Here is a 22,093-nt window from a genome sequence, read left to right on the forward strand (position 1 = left end):
TGTGAGAATTTCACTGTCTTCCTTTAGTGAACAGGGCTTCTCTTTTAGCTGCCATTGTAAATATACTTCACAGTACATGGCTGGTATAGAACAGGAATAACAGAGGCAGTGTGGTTATCGGAGAGCACTAGAAGTCAGAGTTGCAAAAATTTCAGGTATCTTTGCATTAAAATACTTACAACTACATAGGAAGTGGATACAAATTTAGGCAGTAATCTTGTAAAGATTAGTGTGTGTTTTCTTGATTATTATTTTTTTTCCCACAGTATACTGTCCTAGTGAAGGCAATGGGAATGTTTTTAGAGCCTTTATTTATTTTACTATGGTAAGTTTGTGGGCCATAGATTACTCCATAGAAGTGGAGAAACGCTTGCCACAGGTTGTCCAACTAAGAGTCTAGTTTTGCAGCATTAGCCAGAAAAACAATCAGCCTACAAAGACAGTGGGAAGACATCCTATCAATTTGTACAAGTTAGCAGTAATGCTTGTATAAACGAATAGCATTTTTGTATATGAATTACTGTGACCTGTACAAGTTAATAGGATGCCAGATGAAGCCTTTTGTGAGTGCTTAATGCTACATGATTTGAAAAGATAAGGAAAATGAAGCTGTGGCTGATAATATCAAATCAAAATATGTATTTTCCCACATAGGCTAGTATTTTGTATGAGTGCTTATTTTCAGTGTGTTATCTGCTATGGGAATGAAAATAGGCCGTTATTATTTGGAAACACTGTGAACTCAATTACAAAATCAAACCTACTAAATTATTGAAGAGTTAGCTGTTGAACTTCAGAGAAATGTCTAATCTGATCATAAACTGCATTTTATTTTACATCACATTCTCCAGACTGTTAGATTATCACTTTCTTTTGTTTTCAAACCTTTCAAAGCTTTTATCAATAAAATGAAACAAGTCACAAGAACACATGCCCAAGTAAAAAATACTGTTATATAAATATTTTTGTCTCGTCTCAAGTCCACTTGGTTATTCATCTGAAAAGGTCACAATACCTAAGACCACACGTTGTTTTTTACATTGTTCATGAATCATTTTTAGTCTACAACTACATTATGTAATGCTATTTAGTTTACACACACGTGCGCACGCAGGATATTTGCACAACTAAACAAAAAGGGTTTTGAAAATGGGCCTGTCCAGTGCCAGTTTTGCCTCACAAGGAGTCAATGTCCTGTAATGACAGAGAAAGTCACTGCAAAAATGTCCATCAACTTCAAAGACAGTAATGTATATCAAGGTGGAGAGCCTTGCCAAACTGATACTACACAGGTGATATCAACCTGGTTTGGGTTTTTCTGTCTTTTTGTTTTTAAATAAAAAGGAAGGAAGGAAAAAAAAAAAAAGCAGGGGCGCAGATGCTTATGTATGTATAAGCATATAATAGCCTGATCAAGCCTACACAACTGGGGAGCACTGAAACGCTGTTAGCAAATTAGGTGCCAGCTTCACCAATATATTACTCCAGTTTTACAGCTGGTAATCTCCTGAGAGCAGCTAGAGTAGTGCAGTGGCAAATGAGCACCTCAGCCCATAAAAGCTTCTTGTCAATTGGTATATTAAAAGCTTGCATTTACCACTCAAAGTAAACATACAGACCTGTGCAACAGCAGCATGTCCTTCAGTACATGCATTTAATTTGGATTACAGACTGGAACAAGGCTATAGTCTGCCTATTCAGATAAGTAAGTGTTCATCTCAGTCAAAATCTTGCGGTCATGGTCCAGCCTCTCCCCACATTGGAACCTCCTGCTTCATTTGATGGATCTGCTTCTGTAGTTCATCTCTGTCAAGTTTCATTTTTGCCTCTAGAACTTGCCGTAGAGATCCAATGCTCTCATAGATAGCTGCAAACCCTAATTACAGATGAGAGATAAATTAGTTTGTAATCTAAAGCAGTAATAATATGGCATAGTTGATAACAGAATATTCTTCCTACCACAGTATTCAGTTTTCCACTAGGAAGAAGGCAAATGTTCTGAAGAAAAATAGGACTTTCATTATGCTGGCATACTAATGGCAAAATGCCCCTGATCACAGCAAACTGTGCCAATGTAGGTTTGGGGGAAGCAATTCTAAGCTGATGTCACCTCTTGCTGCTGTGAGTTTCACACTTAATGAAAATCCTCTTGAATGCCACAGATGCAGCCCAGTGTCTTTAAACTACTTTGTTACGAGCACAGACGTTCTGTACAATATTAAAGGTCAACATTACCACAATTTAGAATGAAGATCTTGTTTAATTATGGCCCTACCAGCATTAACTTCAGCTTTCATTTCTTTTATATCTTCGTTAATCTCGTTTTGCAGTTTGCCAATGCGAATATTTATCTTTTCTTCAGTCTGTTGTGTTTCATGCGCTTCCATGGTTATCTTCTGTATTTCTTCTATTTTGTTGATTTTCTCTGACATCTGGCTGAATTTCATCTCTATAGCTCTTTCACTCATTTCCTGGAGCCAGGGAAAATAATTTTAATGATTTAGCATGTGCATTAAATGAGTGGCCTTCCCCAGATATGCACCTTTTATTAGGTGGAATTTAAAGGTGCAGGTGCAACAAATTAAAATTTATTTCAGTAAGCTTTTTAAAATGACTTGATAGAAGGGTAAAATAGTGATGTACTCAAAGTGATCAGATGTATGTCAGGACCCTCAGTCTGTGGTGAATGTTACACTAGACATCAGTGAAAAGAGAGAGAGTTCTGCAAATGTTAGTGAGGTCTAAGAGTCTCACTCAAATAACATCCCTGTAACTCATAATGCTTTTGAACACTTCCTGAGAAGTATTACTAGGACATTGGGATGAAACTTACTGTGTTCTCCTTAAAAGTCAATGAGAGTTGGTCAAGTTTTTGCACAAGCTCTTTTTCAATCCTCTCGTGTTCCTGTTCCAACCAGCTGCGTGCAGACAAAATCTGGCTGCTGAGCTCTTCAATAGCATTTTTTAATCTGAGAACATAATGCAATTTAGGAAATGGTAAGAGCAGAAGTTTCGGTCATTCTGCAGTGATTTTTTTTATGATAAGAAAAGATTTAATGACTGCTACTAAATTGGATAAGGCAACACTGTTTTGAAAATTAAAGAAGGAAACCACAACAAAATAGCAGCTATTTATATGAAACATCACAACATTTTGAGGTTCGTTAGACGCAGATTCTTTGTAGCACTGAAAATGGAATGCAGTCATCTTCATAAATCTCAAATCTGAGCAAAGATCTGACGACCACTTATGTAACTGGCAGTGTCAGTTCATACAGCCCCACTTGCACTGCCTCATCTGCCTCACATTTATGCCATCCGTTCGGGCACACTTGTTTTCCACTGAACATTTGCAATCTGGATCTGCTCTCCCATCTGGTTTACAAACAGCCATAGTGCTGTAGCTGATGGGATGTCAAGAGGGTGGCAATCGGCAGGCAGGAGGAAAGGCTGAATGAGGCACAAGGACAGGAGCTAGTATCTGAGTTGAACATAGCTCTAGATAGAGCCTGGCAGTAACACAGTGACTTTACTAATTTGAGTATTTGAGTTCTCTTTAGAGTCACTTAAAAGCAAGAGCACTCGGTGAGCTCAGCGCTGAGCTTCCTTGCGGTCAGAGCACAGCTTTGGACTGCGGCGCTCAGTGCTTCACACGGTCAGAAAAGGTACTGGGATGCTTTTGCAAAAATTTAGAGCTGGTTTTTAATACAATCCTACTTGAATTCTTAGCTAGGGACCCAGCGGGGTTTTCAGAAGTGTCCAGCCACGGGAAGGGTGTAATTTCCACTGGAAAGGAGGGGGCACCGGTCAGATCAGCGTGCTTTTGTAAAACAGCTGAGCACACGCACGTGTGCAGACAGGTAAATGCGGCTGCAGAGCTGCTCCTTAGCGGAAGGCCGCACAGCCCAGACTCGGAAAAGCGGGGCCCTCGCTTCCACCCCCCCGGCCCTGCCGCCCTCCTCCCCCGCCCCCCGCGGCCGCCCCGCGCCTCGGCCCCGCTCCGCTCGCTCACTTGGTGTCCAGCAGGTGGAGCTGCTGCGCGCTCTCCTTGTAGGCCAGCTTCAGCTTGGCTTCCTGCTGCGCCACCGCCTGCTCCACGCGGCTCAGCAGGTGCGAAACCTGGAACGCAGCGCGCCGTCAGCCGCCGCCCCACCCAGCCTGACTCCCAGCGGCAGGGGAGACTCGAAAGGCCCGCTTTGCTGGCACTTCCGACGTGATTCAGCTTGCAGGGTTTGTGATGAAAAATGTATTGTCTCACAAGATAGAAATAGGAGTGCTGGGAGGACTGCTAACAAAGTATTTCCCACAAAAGCAGCCGTGGCAGATTTACAAAGATGCTGTTCAGTTCTACAAGATTCGTGACAATACGTTGCTAGCACACTGGTGTGCCTGTATACTATACTGGGCCTTCCCACAGCATGCAAAAGGCAGCAATTTAAGGACTTTTCCAGTCAGACCAATGCATTAGCATAGCTGTGTAGCAGTACTTAATCTAAGGACTATGTGCATATATAAAGCATAGAATCACTAAGGTTGGACAAGATCTCCAATATCACCCAACCCAATCATCCACCCAGCACCAATATTTCCCCACTAAATCACGACCCTTTTTACCTCATTGCCCCCCCAGGACCCTCCTCCATCTTTGAATCTGTGACCTCGTAGGCAGGAAAATAATTCACAGGAACGATATCTGTTTGAGTTAGACCATGGCTCGACTGTACCTGTATTTCTGTCTCTTTGATTTTCGATTCTAAGATCAACTTAGAGGTGTGCTGGTCTTTAGTTAGGCTCTGAAGTCTTTCGTATGTGATTTTGTGCTCTGCAGACAGTCTGGCTAGCCCGGCATCACACCTGTTTGAATAAATAAATACCAAAACAACAGTTGAATAGCCCACGCTTTTAAAATCACCTGTTTTACATTAGGCATTTCTATGAAAGTACTGGCTGTCCAGCAAAACACTGTCTTATGGGGCTGTAAAAATGCTGATGTATCTCGCCCTATCCAGCAAGCTGCTCCCAGATGGGAATAGATCCCAAACTCTTCATCACACTCCTGCTGTACTATGGTTCTTTTGCTATTGACGTGGAAATTGTGTCATTGTCAGAGTTGGGGAAATTGCATTAGAACTTCAAAGATGCAGGATTTCAATACCTCATTACTTCTCTTATTGTCCAGCAGATATCTGCTGTGGTGTGCATGATTTGCCCTGCATAGAGGCCTAAATAATTGTGAAGATCATTTTTTCATTATTTTAGCTGTGTTCCGCTAAGCCTTACAATCTTATTTTTGTTTGCCAAATAAAAAAGATGTGATAAGTACACAATATAGAGAGTAAACAATGTGAGGAAAAGTTATGGTTTAACTAGCACAGCCTGTATTTAGGTAAGGCTGCCATTTAAAGCAATTTTGTCTCACTAAAGACTACAAAATGCAGTACTGGTACATAATAATTACTGTTTCCTTTCTTCATGTTGGAACATTTCTCAGTGCTGTAACATTTTCACAACAAATGTGCTATGGAATATGTCCATTTCTTACCGCGTTTCAAAAATACTTTTGTCAGGGGGATTTCATCTACAGTAATACAATAAGGACATAAACTGCGATGTAAAATAGAAGTACTATAATTTCAGGAGTGAGACTCCTGCAGAGTATGAGTCATGTATATTTATAACCACCAAAGTTACTAAAATTGATCTATGAAACTGGTGGAGAACAGATAGTGGTTACAATATAAGGGAGGAGGAGAGGGGGAAGGCAGTAAATGGGACAAACTACGGCTGGTTAAATCATTACACAAAGCCATGGCATGTTTTCACTGAAGTTACATTTCAGTTGGAAAGCTTTCACTTCAAAATGTGTTTTCAACACCTCAGTTGTAGTTGTGTTACTGTAATTATGGTGGTACACCTTCAATATCAAACTAACAAATGAAGTAAAATATCACAAATTATAAAACCTGTGGAAAGTAATTTATAGTTTGGCAGTTCAGCATAGTAAGACCAATTAGTAGTATCTGTAAGAAGAGTAGCTTAGGTTTATATGGTAAATTCCAGGTCTTACAATCTGGCAGCTTCTTTAGAAAGGCAAGAAAAGCCAAATGTCTCCACTTTGTTGCTAACTGAAAAAAAAAGAGGGATGAAATAATCTATCTATTCCCCAGAAGCCTGCAATCTCTGGGCAGGAACAGCAGAGCTATAGACTCTGCATAGCTGACCCTGGCAGGTCAGAGCCACCCTCCCTGTGAGCTTTGTACAACTGCAGCTGGCAGAGTGCAGCAGGTTTTTTACTCACAAAGATCTTAAACGTGGTGCATCCCAGATGCACCAGGCTCATTTTCTCATGTAGGAAAATCTGCCTACATGTTATAAGTCCAGGGTGTCTGAAATGAATCACATCTGCAGTGTATGTAAAAATATGTAAAAAACATATGCAGAGGAGGCCCAGTGTGAACATGCATGACTGCCATCTCTCTGGTATCTGGTATCAGGCAGCCTCTGGAGACACCAACTTCTGTACTGACCGGACTGCTGTATTCATACTTTGCAGACAAATGGTCTTAGTAGACAGACATTATGTAAAGATGTGATAAGGCAGTGCTCTCAGGTTTAGTGATCTTTTATCACTAGAAATAGGCATGGCAAAGCTGTTTAATATAAAACTTGCAATGCCAAGGACAGAAGGCAAGAGTAATGGATTTATCGGCATATACATAATTTTCTGCTCAGTGTGTCACTACTTTTAATTAATAGAGGCAATTTCTGTCTTAATAGTAACTCTGATTCTTAGGAAAACGGACAGCATCGTTCACACTGAACCCTGTAAGGATGCTGTACAAAATCATCAGTAAAAGACACTTAAAGAGAAGTGGTCCAGAGACATGAGCTGCAGTGTGGGCCTCATCTTCTCCTGCTAGAGATACAAGTTGGTTCTCTGATGCAGGTGAGCTCAGCTGTGGGGTCTGTCCCAGCCACACTCCTCCAGAGCTGTGGGCAGTGGAGTGCTGGAGCTGTGCCTAACTGCACACACAAGTAGGAATCCCTGTTCTCATAGCTTAAAGCTGCAACTCTCAAGAATAGAGAATTGCTCACTGATATTGACATGTTACAGAACAGCTGGTGTTAGGAAATAAATAGTACTCTTTCATACTGAAGTTGAATAGAATTTTAGTGTACATGTAATCACTGGAATTGAAACTTAGCCAGAATCCTGAGACTGACACTAAAATTCTTACAGGATCCGAAGGCTCAGATGTAGGTGATTTACCATCACTCAGCTTATACAGACTGAGTCATGGCAACTGTCCACGTGTGTACTTCTATGCTTGTATACTTGCAGCTGTTGGAGTGGGTTATCAGAGACTACTGGAGCGCTGCAGTACCTCTCCAATGAAGAAATGGGAGCTGGGCCTGTTCTGGAGAAGAGAAGGCTCTGGGGAGACCTCACTGCAGCCTTCCAGTACTTAAAGGAAACTTATAAGGAGGGGGACTGACAGTAAGCACAGTCTGATAGTGATAGGACAAGGAGGGATCATTTTAAACAAAAAGAGGGGAGTTTGAGATTAGATATTAGGAGTAAATCACTCAGAGACTGGTGATGCACTGCATGCTACAGGCTGCCCAGAGGAGTGTGGGTGCCCCGTCCCTGGAGGGCCCAAGGCCAGGTCAGATGGGATCCTGGGCAGCTAAGCTGGTGGGTGGCAGCCAGCCAGCCCACAGCAGGGGTTTGGAACTGGATGGGCTTTAAGGTCTGCTGTAAACCAAACTGTTCTATGATGCTAGCCTAGAGCAAGTGTGACTTACTTGGAGTTAAATTAGCCTACTTTCACTATAGCCTGAGTTGAACTTAGCACCTTGGCTATGGTCAAGAAGAGGAGTTAGCTGACGTGCAGTAAGTTGGAAACCCACAGTAACTGGATCACATATCTAAGGTTTCACTCTTCCAATTAATCTGAAAGCTAGCAAGACTAAATGCTGAAGTAAAATTACATTAAGTGAGTTTGGCTTATTTTACATAACAGATTTTGGGTAGAATAATCAGAAATTATCACAGGGAAATTTTATATCGCATATCTGTATAGCACAACAAACTCTAATCTCGATTATGATTTCCAGAAATACCATAGTCATTAATCATAGGAATACTAATGAATGAAGTAGAGTACGTTTGTAAATGAAGGCAAATAACCTTCTCTCACAGATTACCGCTTTAAATTGAGGTATGGTAAAGACATATTTCCTTCTCCACATAAGGAAAATACAGAGCATAATACTGAATAGGAGCTAACAGTTAGAGACAATAAACTAATCATCTTATGGTAATGAATACAAATGAATCCACATTCATTGCCCAGTCTGATATAAGGGAAATTGATGTAGTCTCTTAAAACAGTCAGATAAATTGTAACCCAGGCACAATGACAGGGAGTTGCCCAAAGTAAATAAAGGAAGAAGTCTTGGCAAAGACTGTGCTAGTTGACCGCTGCTCTCAATACCAAGTGCTCAGCCATGCAGGGCCATGGTGAAGCTCATGCTGGCACATGTTTATTTATGTGAATTCTTTACTGAAACCAAGGGCACTATATTTTGCTTCATAAGCTAATCAGTAAGTGCATTGCTCCATATAAAGGTCTGTCTTAGGTCACTTTATATTTATATTATATTATTATATATTATATATTTAATATTATATAATATTATATATTATATATTTTATTATTATATATTATATATTTATATATTTATAAAAAAAAAAAAAACGGGGGGGGGGGGGAAAAAGGAGGATGTGTCATGTCCATCCTCATGTGCCACGAGGATGTTCAGAGAGCTGGAGCACTCCTCCTATGAAGAAAGGCTGAGAAAGGAAGTTGTTCAGCCTGGAGAAGAGAAAGCTCCAGGCAGATCTCATAGCAGCCTTCCAGTACCTAAAGAAGCTTATGGGAGAGCTGGGGAGTATATGGTAGGATAAGGGATAATAGCTTTAAACTTAGAATAGAATAGATGTAAATGAAAATGAAAAATGCAGAAGAAATTCTTCCCAATGAGGGTGGTGAGATGCTGGCACTGCTGCCTGGAGAAGCTGTGGGTGCCCCGTTCCTGGAGGTGCTCAAGCCAGGCTGGATGGGCCCTGGGCAGCTGTACTGGTGGTGTCCCTGCCCATGTCAGGGGTTGGAGCTAGGTGATATTTAAGGTCCATTCCAATCCAAACCATTCTATGATGATACTGTGAAATTTCCCATTGAGTTACGTATGTATTTATATCAATTCTCATTTGACAAAAAATGCTTATCTAGTTCATTCCTGTTTAGTAAAGGATAACTTCAGTGAAGCATAACTTTAAAAAAAAAAAAAAGGCACATAATGATTGTGTTAAGCTGCTCCTGAGTATTCTTTATAAAACGGCTGTTGCTGTTAAAGTTACTGTGGGAGCTTAAAAACAATTGAACAATTCGAAGGAAAACTTAAATTCAAGGAAAATCCCTCCCTGATTATTTGTGTAGGCTGCTATCACTAAATCAGTTGAAGTACAGGAAAAAAAGAGAAGTCATCTGTACATTATAGATAATGGGTCAAACTCAGGACAAGTATAATTCCAGTGAAGTTGTTAGCCAAGATATTCCAGGAGAGACTAGGTCCTTTTTCTATAGCTGTGCTAAACCATCTTTTATGTTACACTTTACAGACACTGAGACAAATGTACTTTGTGCCGTCACCAGCACATTTACAATTCAGCCTGAAGTCTGTGTAATTGCACAGCTGCAAGCTGGAGTTTGAAGCAGCCCTCAAACCTCTATTATTTTATAGCTGTCTGTTCTTTACACGTCAGGTGGCCTACGTAGGTTTTAATATGGTTAACCAGTAATTTCACACACATATTTCTACTTCTAAAATGTCTGCCAAAATGTGCAACTATTATGTTCTTTACAAGCGCAGATTGTTCCATGCCTCCTTTACAGTAATTTTGCTAATTAGTCTCAAAGACAAACTACAAAGACTGTCTAACCACAGTACTTTTAAAAATTGAACAAAATCCAAATTTATATGGAATTTGAGGTCACTTGTTAAAAATTAATCTCAAGAATTATGGGACATATTGTTAAGTTTAATATGATGAGAGATGCAAAGGATTACTGTTAATTTTCTTGAAAACACCGAGCAAAATTATCCTGGGAATTTTGCCAAAGTAGAATTCAGCCCATTAGCATTGACATTCGTAATTCAAGATTAAAGCAACATTAGTTAGTCCCAAAAATATACATTCGTAATGACATTTACCTTGCCACTCTTCCACGAAGATCCCCTAAACCAGAAAGCTGCCGCATTTCCAGGCTCTTTAGGGTAGAATTTGTTCCATAGCTGAGATTGTCTCTGACACGTATCTGTTCTTGCAGCATCTACAAAGTATTCACATGCAAATACAAATTCATTATGCTACATTTAATGTACCTTTTAAATGTCACTCGTAATTTTTCAGTATTTCAGTAAGACCAGGTATCATTTTATTGTGACTTTAATAGAGGCTGGTACGTACTGATACAGGTACCTCCATGTTACCTAACATTTCTTATTCTGAAAATCCACACCATAACCTATTAAATACAACTTTTCAGTGGAATGAAGATATTAACATTTACCCATCAGTTTTTCCCACCACACCCATGTTGCTCATCAAGCAGAGGCCGTGATTAGTCAGAAAAATGAGCAGTTGGGTTGGGCTGCTTGGTGTTGTCAGTGAGTCAAAGTGAAAGAAAGTTTAATACAGACTTAAGGCATTTCCTAGTGTTTATACAGCACAGCCTTTGGACTGGAGTTGAGCTGGGTATTAGTACCACGTTAATTCGTTTTGCCAAGGTTTTCCAGTGTTGCTTTTCAAAGCAAGCTCATTAGTACCACAAAGATTTCTGTGTTTACATGCTAATATCCTGTATTATTTTCATAGCCACTGGAGGAATTGCATAATTTGCAAACAGTTTTTACAGTTATAAAAACAATTTATAAGCTTACGGGATCTTTAGACCTTGCCTGAACTTTCTCATCCTGTGGTAAACCGTTGTTAAATCAGAAGGACTAAGTAGCTGAAACAGTATTAGTCCAGTGAAAAATTCCTCGCATACCTCAATGTCCCGGTTGAGCTGCCTCACGATGGCGGTTATGTTCCGGATGTGTTCTTCTAGGAGCTGCCTTGCTAACCGATCGCCCCCCCCTTTGTTCTGCATTCTGTGCAGAGTGGAAACAATGTCCTCCTTGATGCGAAAAGCGTGTTCCACAAGCGCTGCCGTGGTTTTCTCATGGCTGAGGATTCTGTCCTCCAGCTGATCCACCAGGCTCGCAGATGCCAGCGGGACCGCTGTCAGCGCCTGGCTGTGCAGCGGGATGTTTCGAACCCGTCTGATGGAGAAGAATGTTCAGATATGATTTGGGTCTGACACAAATCTCCATAGCATCTTTCTGCTGAGACAGTACGAGATTATCTTAGTGGCAGCACTGGGGAGAAACACCAAAGCACTTACAAAGGCCGGCTGCTACAGATGAATGGATGTTGTTTGCTGCTGCCTCTGTCCGTACAAAGGCAGGTCAGGCTCTTTTTCCTACAGTTTAAAGAAGCTTTACAGAGACATAGGATCTTAAGAAGAGGACATTAGCATTATAAAGAGTTACAGTTCTGAACTATAGTTTGATTAAGAACCCAAACCCAAGACCCTCTTACTGAGTTTCAGAAGTAATGCTTTTTGTCTCTACAGTTTTCATCTTTATTCAGGCTTAATCAAAGCAGAAACTGTGAAAGGGAGATACAGCAAACCAGAACACGATTAAAAAGAAGGAGCTTGCGTCCATGCCTTTTTGCAGTCAATACATCTGCCCTGTAATAGCATACAGAAGCTTGTCCTCACATGAACGGGACAGGAGGATACACAGGTGAAGAAACTGAGGAGAGATCAAAACTAATGACAAGCTTTGCAGCCACGGAAGTCACATTCATTTTTATCCTTTAAAGAAAGCTGACATTTAGGTCTACGTTTTTCAGAAAAGCTCTGCACTACATAGCTTCCATGAAATCAATGGGAGCTCATGGATACTTGAAGTGGAAAAAAAAATAGACTGTGGATGCATGCAATCTTTCCCTGTTCTGTAAAGAGAAAAGAACACTTTCAGAAGCCTAAGGTAGAAGATAAAAGTTCAACACCACTTTGAAAGAGATTTTTGTTCTCATAACTCTGCTATTCACTGTGTATAGTCCACATTGATTCTGCTAGTGAACCAGACTGACAATTTACTTTCACCCCAATAACATTGATAGAGATATAAGAGGACAGTCAGCTCTGGCTGTGAGCTTTCACATTTTCTCTATAGTTAGAAGACTTTGGTTTAAGCATAGTATTTTTGGACTTCTATTCAGTTAGAGTTTAAAGAATTTCATTCAGGAAAGTTTAAGTAAAAGCTGAATAAGGAATTGTGATCTGGGTATGATTTGAAGGAGTCTACAGTATTTCAGCTTGTTTGCATATGAAATTCCAAAGATCCAAGCTACAGCATTACCATAAACAAACAATTAAGAGAGGAAGAGAGGCACATAATACTCCACAATACGAAGGTTTTATTTTTCACATTCCAGTTGTACCTTTCAGAATGGGCGAGAGTTGGGAAGATTGGGCTTCGTTGGGCCATTTTCTGGTCAATAATTTATGTCTGTTGAAAAAGTACACATTGAATTATTTAATGGTTTATATTTGGCACTGAGATGATTTAATGCTCCTGCTGAAGTGAACCTCCAAGTAAAGTTTAAGATTACACTGACAGGTCTGATCTCGGAGTTTAAATTGCTTATAGAATAAATGCATATAAAAATAGATATAAAGAAACAGAATAATGGAAAGTAAAACCTACTGAAAAGCTTCTATAGTGAAAGTGATACTCTTGCAAAGGGAATGGTTGACAGCTTTAAAACTGAAATCTGCTCAACCCACAGAACTGGTTTGGCAGGACAGAGACAAACTTCTTGTCCTAGATCTGTCTGCTGGTCCCAGACACCATCGATCAACAAATACAAAAGTGAGAAATGAGGGATTATAGTAAAGCTTAGGAATGCATTGGCTAGACAATGACATGAAAATTCTTCGTGACAGCAAGTTACTGTGGGTAAGGTGTTTTTCAGGAAACCTCAGTAAAATGTTAGAGATCAGTGTAGATTGGGAAAACCGAACCTTTTATTCATTTATTTTTTCAAATCTAAATGTCCACACTTTATATAGTAAATTCTTACATAGTCAGACTATAAATTCTGTTTAAATTTTTTAGATGTAGCCAGCCAGATTGTGGCAGACTTTGCAGCAGAGCAGCTCTGTTAATAGCTTCAAAAAGATATTCCAGGTATCTCACTGTGAGACCAGACTGGAGCTTTGCTCCATTGTCAGAAATTTAAACAAAAAGCTTATAGACAAAATCAAATCCAACTATTCCACCCCATACAAAGCAAATATATATTTTAAACTGTGAAGATGGCATGATTGAGCATGGCTGTCCTATTGGAGGTCTGAGCCTAAATGCTTATTGAAAACTAAAGGCTTGCGTGCAGAAAGAATTCTGCAGTTGCTAATGCAATATGTTGCACAAACAGAGAGGACAGAATGGGTTTATTGAAACAAAATCATACAATTTTAATTGTAGAAAAGTAATAGAACTATTCTCCAAGATCTCAAAATGCCAAGCATGTTTGTGCTTCAGGAACTTATAAAAGCACTGCCTAAAAAGAGAGCAAACATTGCCACAGTATGCATGTTCTATTTATAGCACAGTGCTTCAGAAACTACAAATTAGAAAAGAAAAAAAACACAGTTTGAATAGAGGCTGAGCTGCTGAGCAGCAGTAACACAACTGTAATTCAGAAGGTCTGATTTCAGTTCCTTGCTCGCTCTGTGATCCTGATGCTTTTGGATCAGTTATTTCCATGCCCAGTGACTCAGTTTCCCTTTATGGAAAACAGATTATAGCACCTACCTCTTCATTTAGGTTCTTGCATGCCTGTAAGTAGAAAGCCCTGTACAAGAGCTGGGTATCATGGTGCTGGCGTCCGCATTCAGGATTGCACTGCCCTGCCCCAGGCCTGCAGTCTGTTCCTGCACACGGTGCTCCCCAGGTGTTCAAGCAGTGCCTCTGTCCATGGGGAGTGCCTGGCTGTCCCACGAGGTCACACAGCAGCCTGAGGAGCCCAAGCTGCTAGCTCTGAGCTCTGGGCTCCTCGTGCTCTGGGCCACGGCACAACTCAGTGATCTTGATGCAGGATTTGAACACAAAGCTATGAACGTGGCAATATCCCACTGATTTTGGTAGAGCTATGCATATCACAGCAGCAAGGCACCAGATACTACCTAAAAAAACAAAGATCAGATGTTGGGGACTGTACGTCCAGTGATGTCTTAGTGAAACACTCCTTATAAAAAAACAGCAAAACAGGAAACCCACAACTGAAGCGCTTTCATCTTAGGGCCTTTGGTACATATTTCATACCAAATGACAACCATTTTTGGAGCACTGGAAGCATAGGATTGCATGAAGATGTCACTTTTTCTGCCAGACTGCCACTAGACAGCCAGCAGAACGTGGGTGTCTGCGGAAACAGTGTGCACAGGTGGGCTTCCCAATCTTTTGTTAATTTGAGCACATCTCTAAGTACATGTGGAAATCTCAGAGCCAATTGGCAGCTTTCTTGATCTGACCCAACATCCTGAGGGGATGTACCAAGGTCTTGTTCAGCAGCTGTGCAAAACTTTATTGCAGTTTGGAGGTATTGCAGTTAGCAGTTCCACGAAGCTGTCAGGACTGATGCCATATTTCTTCTCATTTAGCCTAATAAACAGCAAATCAAAGAAAAAATAAATGTTCCAAAGTCTAGAACTGGGGGAGTGTGATTTCACACGGATCCCAATTAAATGGTGCTAAACTGGGATCAGCTTAGATACCGGCTGAAATACAGGCTTCAAGTGCATGGTTGTCACTGTAAACGGAGTTGCCTCCTGCTTCATACTGCTGTGGCCATTTAAATCGCAATACGTGAATCCGGTATTTTCGGATTAAATTGCCAGCTATTCCAAATGCACTTGTCACGTCGACACGAGAAAGGGCGATTTTCCCTGTGCCGCCGGTAGGGAAGCGAAGCGCAGGGGCAGCACGGCTCGGCACTTCGGCACCGGGCACACGGGAAACGCAGCCGAGGGGGTGCGCGCCCGGCGAGGCTCCGAGACCCGTTTGCACCCAAAGCAGAAGCGGGTGCAAGGGCGGCGGGGGGCGGCTCCTTTGGGGGCGGCCTCGCAGCGCGGAGCTCCGGCCGGGCCGTGCGGGGCGGAGCAGGGGAGGGGGCCGGGACCGGCCCGCCCCGCCCCGGTCCGCCCTCGGCTGGGCGCTGGGTGCCGGGCGGCGGCCCGAGGGGGCGGCCGGCCCCGCCGTCGGGTTACGGGTGGCGCGGGGGCGGGCGGCTACGCCGAGGGGGCTCGGGCCCGGAGGGGCGGCACTCACCACTGCGGCGGGCGGGGGCTGCGCACCTCTCCTCCGCGCCCCGCGGGTCCCGCTCCTCGCCGCGCTCCGACCGCGACGCTCCGCGCTTGCCCCCAGCGCCTGTCCTACCCTGTCTGCCTGTCCGTCCGTCCGTCCGGTACGGGGAGCGGCGCGGGCCCGACGCAGGCCGGGCTGCGGGAGCTGCCGCCGTTGCCAGGACGCTGTCACCATGGGAACGGAGCGGCGGGGGGCGCGCCGCAGCCGTATTTATAGGCAGCGCCCGCCCTAGCCGCTCCCGCCCCGCTGCCGCGGTTCTCCCGCCCCTCCGGGGGCGCGCACGGCAGCGGGGTTCACCCTGCCCGCGGCAGCACTCGGAGCGGGGTGTTCCTCCGGAGGAGCGGCAGACCCCGGTAGAGTATAACGCTGCGATGTGTCTCCAAACACCGTCCTGGCGTGTAGCTGCAGTGAAACTTTGTGTCCCACAACAGGTGCTCTCTGCTGTACGAGCTAAGAGGTGCTGCTGGAAAGGCAGAACACACGAAAGGTGTGTCCACACCTCAGCTCTGCCTGCTGCTGTGGTGGGCTTCAGTACAGTCACCTTTGGGTAAGCATGGGCTGTTTGGTGTGGGCTGAGCAATCCCTGTGCAGCAGCACAGCATCTGTGTTAGAAGGATGCTGCAAACGGGAGAAGCACCGCAGAGTGTGCGTGCACCCATATAAAGAGCAAGGCAGGGGCTAACCTGCAGTTCTTAAAGTAAAGGGGTCAATATGTATTAGGGTTAGAGGCTAGAGACAAAAACACACCGTGGGTGCTTTCGGAACAGCCTGTGACTAACGTGGTGCCACCCCACCTACGGAGGGCTCTTATCCAGCTTCTGTTCCATGTAGCTGCACCCTTGGGGCCAGGGCCTGCTCCTGCTAAAAGCCACCAGGGGTAGCGGCCGCACAGCCTGCTGGCAGCACACGGGGAGATGTTCCCTTTACACCCAATCAGAACCCCACCTGCTTCCATTTGCGTTGCTGCTCACCCACCGTGCAGCAATGTGCAGAGCTCAGCTTTGCCCTGTGTTGGTTTTTCCTGCAGGGGCTGTTGTCAGTTCCCAACACCGACCTTCTGCTGCCCTCATTGGGTACACAGGTGCTGTCTCTAGCCCTGCAAATGCCTTGCTAACTGCACACAGCTGTGTGGTTGCCATGCACTTGGTCCAGGATTTTTCTTATTAAAGAACTGCCTGTATATATTGTGTTCTCTTGTCTATGTATGTGACTGTAAGAGCTGAGCAAAACATCACTCACAGTAGATCAGCTTAGGCTATTTTGTTTTAAAGACAGAGTTTGTGTCCTTCCTGCAGCATGTTGTTAGCACTGAGTCGTGTGCCTGTGCTCAGTGCCTCTCTGTGCAGGCTTTGCCCTGGCAGCAGCACACAGCAGTGCAGGCCCTGCAGCCAGGCTGCTGGGAATGGGGCACTGGTGAGAGCATCCCTCTGACCTGTACAGAGACTGCTGTCAGTATAGTCACGTGGCTTCCCTGATGCTTCTAACTAAAGCAGTGCTAAGCTCTTGTAGTTGATGTAATTATATCTTCAGTGTAATTGATAATGAACAAATAGATTTATTTTCTTGAAGGTTCCTATTAGCCCTGAGAATAACACCCATTCATACCGCCTGGTTTGCAGATGGAGAAATATTCACCTCCATGAATTTGGAGTCTCTCTTGAGTCTGAAGCTTCTCTTAATGAGCCCTAGAGCAAAAGAGCTATGAGATTCTCCTCAGAGAAACAGAGGTGAAGGAGGCTGCTGGCCTCCTTCCTGTGTTCCTCTGATGATATGTCAGAGGGCACCTTGAATGTGGTACCAAGCACATCGAGCAGTGTGCTTCCTTAGTGTGAGGCCAGCAGAGCAGGGGGATGCAATGTTAGAGAACGGAGAGTTTCACTGCTGCTGTCCTGCATGGAAAGCCTGTCCTAGTCACTGATGTGATGCTGCATTTAATGTCAGACCTTCTGGTTTTGTTTTGTATTTGCCATTTATTTCTCCCTGTATTTCACAAGAAGTGTTGAATCCTTATTTCATTTTCTGTAAGTAGCACTCTACACCGCAGAACGTAACTGAGGGCAGAATGAAGCCAGCTGCATTTTAGCAGAAAATGTGAAGACTGATGAAGTCTGTGTTCGTTCTTTGGAAAGCAGATCCAGCAGAAGTATCTGCGATGAATTTGTTAAATGTCCTCAGTCTAATGCCATTTGTTTTCCTATCCTTCATCTTTCTAAGAAAAAACAGCTTTGTGGTTTTCTAAGTGTGTGGATGATTTCTTGGTAATGTCATTAAGCCATTTTTAGTGGCCTACAGGCTTTAATTAGATGATTAATGAAATTATTCTGATCAATGGAACACAAATGCAGCATTTGGAAAACTTACTCTAAATATATTTGAAAAGCAGTAACGTCTTTATTTTTTTCCTCACTGACTTCTGTGTTTGTCAATTAAAGGTCAGGGCAGTGCCTGTGCATTACAGTTTCAGATCTTTTCCAGATTGATCACTCACAGTAGAGCTCTTTCTTTCTGAAAACACAGAACACTTTTTTAGAAGGAAGAGCAGGGGCAGCTGCATTCCACTGTGCTCCACAGGTGGTACCTTTGCCAACAGTTCGGTCTGTAGCCGCTAAGCACGAGCCCAGCTCCCACCCAGAGCTGCTGGCTGTGTGCAGGCAGCAGTGGGCAGAGGTGGGTGGGTTCTCCTCATGCAGACTCCTCCTTAGCTCTGCTGGAGCCCCTTCAGATGCGAGTGGCTGGAAAGCTGCCTGATGGAAAGGGACCTTGGTGAACTGATGGACAGTTGGCTGAATATGAGGCAGCAGTGTGCCCAGGTGGCCAAGAGGGCCAATGGCATCCTGGCTTGTATCAGGGATGCTGTGGTGAGCAGGACTAGGGAAGTCACCCTGCCCCTGTACTCGGCACTGGTGAGGCCTCACCTCGAGTACCGTGTTCAGTTTTGGGCGCCTCAGTGCACAGAGGACATTGAGGTGCTGGAGCAGGTCCAAAGAAGGGCAACAAGGCTTGTGAAGGGCTTGGAGAATGCGTCCTATGAGGAGAGACTGAAGGAACTGGGGCTGTTTAGTCTGGGAAGAGGAGGCTGAGGGGAGACCTTATTGCTCTCTTCCAATATCTGAAAGGTGATTGCAGAGAGAGCAGGGTTGGTCTCTGCTCACTGGTGACAGGATGAGGGGAAATGGCCTCAAGGTAAGTGCCAAGGTAAGTTTAGATTGGATATCAGGAAAAGCTTCTTTACAAAAAGGGTTGTGAAGCGCTGGAATAGGCTCCTCAGGGAGGTGGTTGAGTCACCGTCCCTGGATGTGTTTAAAAACCATTTGGATGTTGTGCTCAGGGACATGATTTAGCAGTGGTTGTTAGGGCAGTATGGTTAGGTTGTGGTTGGACTCAATCTTTAAGGTCTTTTCCAACCTGAGCAAGTCTATTATTCCCCAGCTGAGTGCAGTGCAGGTTGGCCGAGCAGTTCAGGCACGCTGGCCGCCCTGCACACTGAGGACATCGTAAGGGAAATGCCTCCCCTGCTGCTGAGCTGGGTGGTGAAAAAGTGTTATTCACTCCACACAGCCAGCCTGGGAATTCCATATTTATCATTAAAACAAGCAGAAGTAAACCACTACATTTAAAAGCACAAAAAGTGTTTATTGTGAAATAGAGTGTACTTGGTGCGCAAAGGGCAAAGGTTGGTGCAAAGTAGAGTGAGGACAACTTTGGCCCTAAAATTTTTCTTAGTAGTCCTCTGGGAGTGCTTTGGGAGCAAGTGGGCCCCAGCAGCGCTGCTCTCAGCTGGCTGTCCTGTGCTGAGACACTTCTTGAGTGTTCTGCAATGTAATTTCTGTGCTTTTTTTCATAACTTGTTACAAAGGTGCCCGTCTGTACCTACACGCAACTGCAAACCAGGCATTAAAAACACCCGCATCGGAAGCAAACAGAAAAACCAGTAATGCTGATGTAGGTTCTCTTTGTCATGCCTCCCCTATTCCTGCTCTCTGGGTGCTTGCGGCTCTTCACTGTTTTTCGTCACAGCCCCTATGCAGCGCCAGGCACCCCCGTGCGGCTTTTGCTCTCTGCTTACTGCCAGCAATAGAAAACGATGCAAAAATAAGAAGCCATGCACCTGTTGGGAGCGCTTTGCCGAGCGCTCCGGGACGGACGGACGGTGAGGGGCTGCTGGGCGCTCCGACCGCCGGGTGCGGTATCGCCGCTGTAGGCGGCCCAGGAGCTGCTCGGCTTTTCCGCTCGCGAGGGGCGCGCGGCAAAAAGTTGAGTGCTTTCCGGCGGGCTGAGACGTGCCGCCCCGCGGGTCGTTCACGTGGAAGGAGAGGAGGGCACGGCGCTGCCGGTGCCCCCGGACCCCGCCGGGCGGCGGGCAACGGGCGGGGCGCGAGGGGCCGCGTCGGGATTCCCTCAGGGAATGACGTTCCGGCGCGCGGCCATTGGCTGCGCCGTGCCGAGTTCTCCATTTATGGACACGGCGCCCGCGCGGCCAGGAAGGGGCAAGCCGCCCGCGCCGCTCGGCCCTGCCCCGTCTGCCGCGAGCCCCGGCGCTCCCCGCCCCACCCGTCCGCACCGCCCCGCGCGCGGGGGGCGGGCCCGCCGCCGGCCTCGTCCGTCCCGGGGCGCCGGCGCGTCTGAGCGGAGCCGTGGGCAGCGCAGCGCGGGAGCCGCGATGGTAGGCGCGGGCCGGGGCGGTTCGTTTCGCGGGGTCCCGCCGGGGGGAGGCGGGGTGCGCGCGGTGCCGCCGTCGAGCCGAGACCCGCGGCCGGCGAGGGGCGGCACCGGCGGGGCTCGGAGCTCCCTTGCCGGGGCGCCGGGGTGTTCCGGGTCCGCGTGCCCCCCGTGCCGTGCCGGGGACGGTCCGCGCAGCGAGCTGCCGGGTGGGGGTGAGGGGCGCGGCGGGCCGGGCGGGCCGGGTCCTCAGCCGAGTTTGTCTTGCTGGTTGCCGCCGGCTCCTGCCGGTTCGTCATAGGTTTCGGAATGGAGTAACGCAGGTGTGACTCCGATACCCCGTGTGGAGGACTTGGAGTAAGGAGCAAGAACTCCGGTATGGTAACCAACCGGGCTGGAAGTGAGTCATTGGTTATGAGCGTGGTTCTGAAGCGGAGCCCTGAAGATCTGAGTAAAGGCACTGTAAAAAGAAAAACTTTTGTGCTCCTTCCTGTTGCTACAGCTCGGGGTGCTCGCTGACGTCCCCTCCCCCCTCCCGGCCCCACCTGCCCAGGCGCGGCCCCGCACACCTGTGCCGGCGGCGGTCGAGGCTCTGCCGTTCGCTGTGCAAATACAGCGCTGCGGGGCTCGGGGAGCCGGGATTCCTGCCCCACGGATGGGATGGGATGGCTCCTCGCTCGCTGCAGCCCTGCTCTTGGTGACGGGCTTTGGGAGGGAGAGCCCGGCATGCCGGCCGTGAGCTGATTGTTTACTTGGAGATTGCAATCGGCTTTTGCCCTCACCTTTGTTTCGCGGCGCTCCTTTCGTCAGGGTGATTGTGGTACCTGTGGGCTCCCGGCTGTGATTGCTGTGCAGCTGCTGCTGGGCGCTGGGTGAGGCCGGGGCTGCCTGGTGCCAGAGCTGCCTGACCGCTGCCGGTGCTGCTCGGATCAGCGCACCTCTCCCCGCGGTCAGTTTGCAGCGGGCCCCAGCGGTTCCCTTCCAACGAAAGGATTGAATCGAAATATGGTTCTTGTCAATACGTGTTACTAGGAAATGGTAACAAGCTCAACCAATTTTACTTTTTCAAACTGAAGAAATTAACAAGTTATCCTCTTCTGTGAGCAGTTCAGGCTACTACTGTTGTGGTTTTGATTTGGTATTGAAGTAGTCCTGAATTACGTGAGTACTTCTGTGGTTGTCCTTACGCAGCCATTACATTTCAACCAATGAAGATTGTTGTTTTGCAAGTACTGCTTCGACTCAGAGCTCTCTGCAGACAGCGGTTGGTGACCCTTCAGCAGGTAGCTCTGTGTAACCAGCTGGCAGCAGGGCTGTCTGCTGGGATTTCTAATGGCTGGTTACCAATATGAATCACACTGCTCGCATCCTGAAATGTTATATGCTTTTCTGAGCTCTTTGAGAAGTTATTTCCCTCTTTTTTTTTTTTTTTTTTTTTTTTTTTTTTTTCTTTTTTTTTTTTTTTTTTTTTCTCTTGACAGCTTTGATTTCTTTGGAGGGGGAGAAATGCTAGCACTGACATCAAATACATTTGTTTTGTGCTCTTCAGGCACTTTGATGCAGCAGAGCATGTGATGGTGACACTTGTGCAAATATTCCTCTTTCAGCCATTGTGCCCTTCTTATGTCTGCTGGTGAGGCCGTGCAGCTGTGTGCAGCTCAGCAATATGTGTGCTCTTTTTTGCTGGTTTATTTTTAATCCAGTCAATATCTATATCTAGTTGATGGTGGGGTTTCAGAAGGACTTATGCAGTCATGGAATGGGTGAGCTGTTCTGTGGCTTTTTGCTGCAGTATGAGGTGGGAGTGAGAAACAGCAGGGTGAAACTGCCCTACGGCTGACAGCCTTAAGGAACACCTGATAACTACTGGAATGCGTTCCTTTTG

At 45.5% G+C, this 22,093-nt stretch overlaps 2 protein-coding genes across 2 annotated transcripts in view; one reads left to right on the forward strand and one right to left on the reverse strand.

The window, feature by feature from the left end:
• Window positions 1–834: 834 nt before the first annotated feature.
• On the reverse strand, window positions 835–14,336 carry FAM81A (family with sequence similarity 81 member A). Its single transcript, XM_042876117.1, has 10 exons — window positions 13,999–14,336; window positions 12,623–12,690; window positions 11,514–11,607; window positions 11,118–11,391; window positions 10,279–10,397; window positions 4,725–4,854; window positions 4,013–4,119; window positions 2,834–2,969; window positions 2,276–2,471; window positions 835–1,876 (listed from the first exon to the last, which is right to left on the reverse strand). The coding sequence occupies exons 1-10, from the start codon at window positions 14,004–14,006 to the stop codon at window positions 1,737–1,739; spliced, it is 1,272 nt and encodes a 423-aa protein (XP_042732051.1). The 5' UTR covers window positions 14,007–14,336; the 3' UTR covers window positions 835–1,736.
• A 5,618-nt stretch (window positions 14,337–19,954) lies between these two features.
• Window positions 19,955–22,093, forward strand: part of MYO1E (myosin IE) — an 85,929-nt gene continuing 83,790 nt past the window's right edge. Inside the window, exon 1 of the mRNA XM_042875589.1 lies at window positions 19,955–20,212. Within this exon, the coding sequence (XP_042731523.1) occupies window positions 19,955–20,212 (258 nt within the window). The remainder of the gene's footprint in view (window positions 20,213–22,093) is intronic.

This window comes from Lagopus leucura, unplaced genomic scaffold, assembly GCF_019238085.1.
Source record: "Lagopus leucura isolate 7727_CA_CO unplaced genomic scaffold, USGS_WTPT01 Super-Scaffold_100015, whole genome shotgun sequence".
NCBI lineage: Eukaryota > Metazoa > Chordata > Aves > Galliformes > Phasianidae > Lagopus > Lagopus leucura.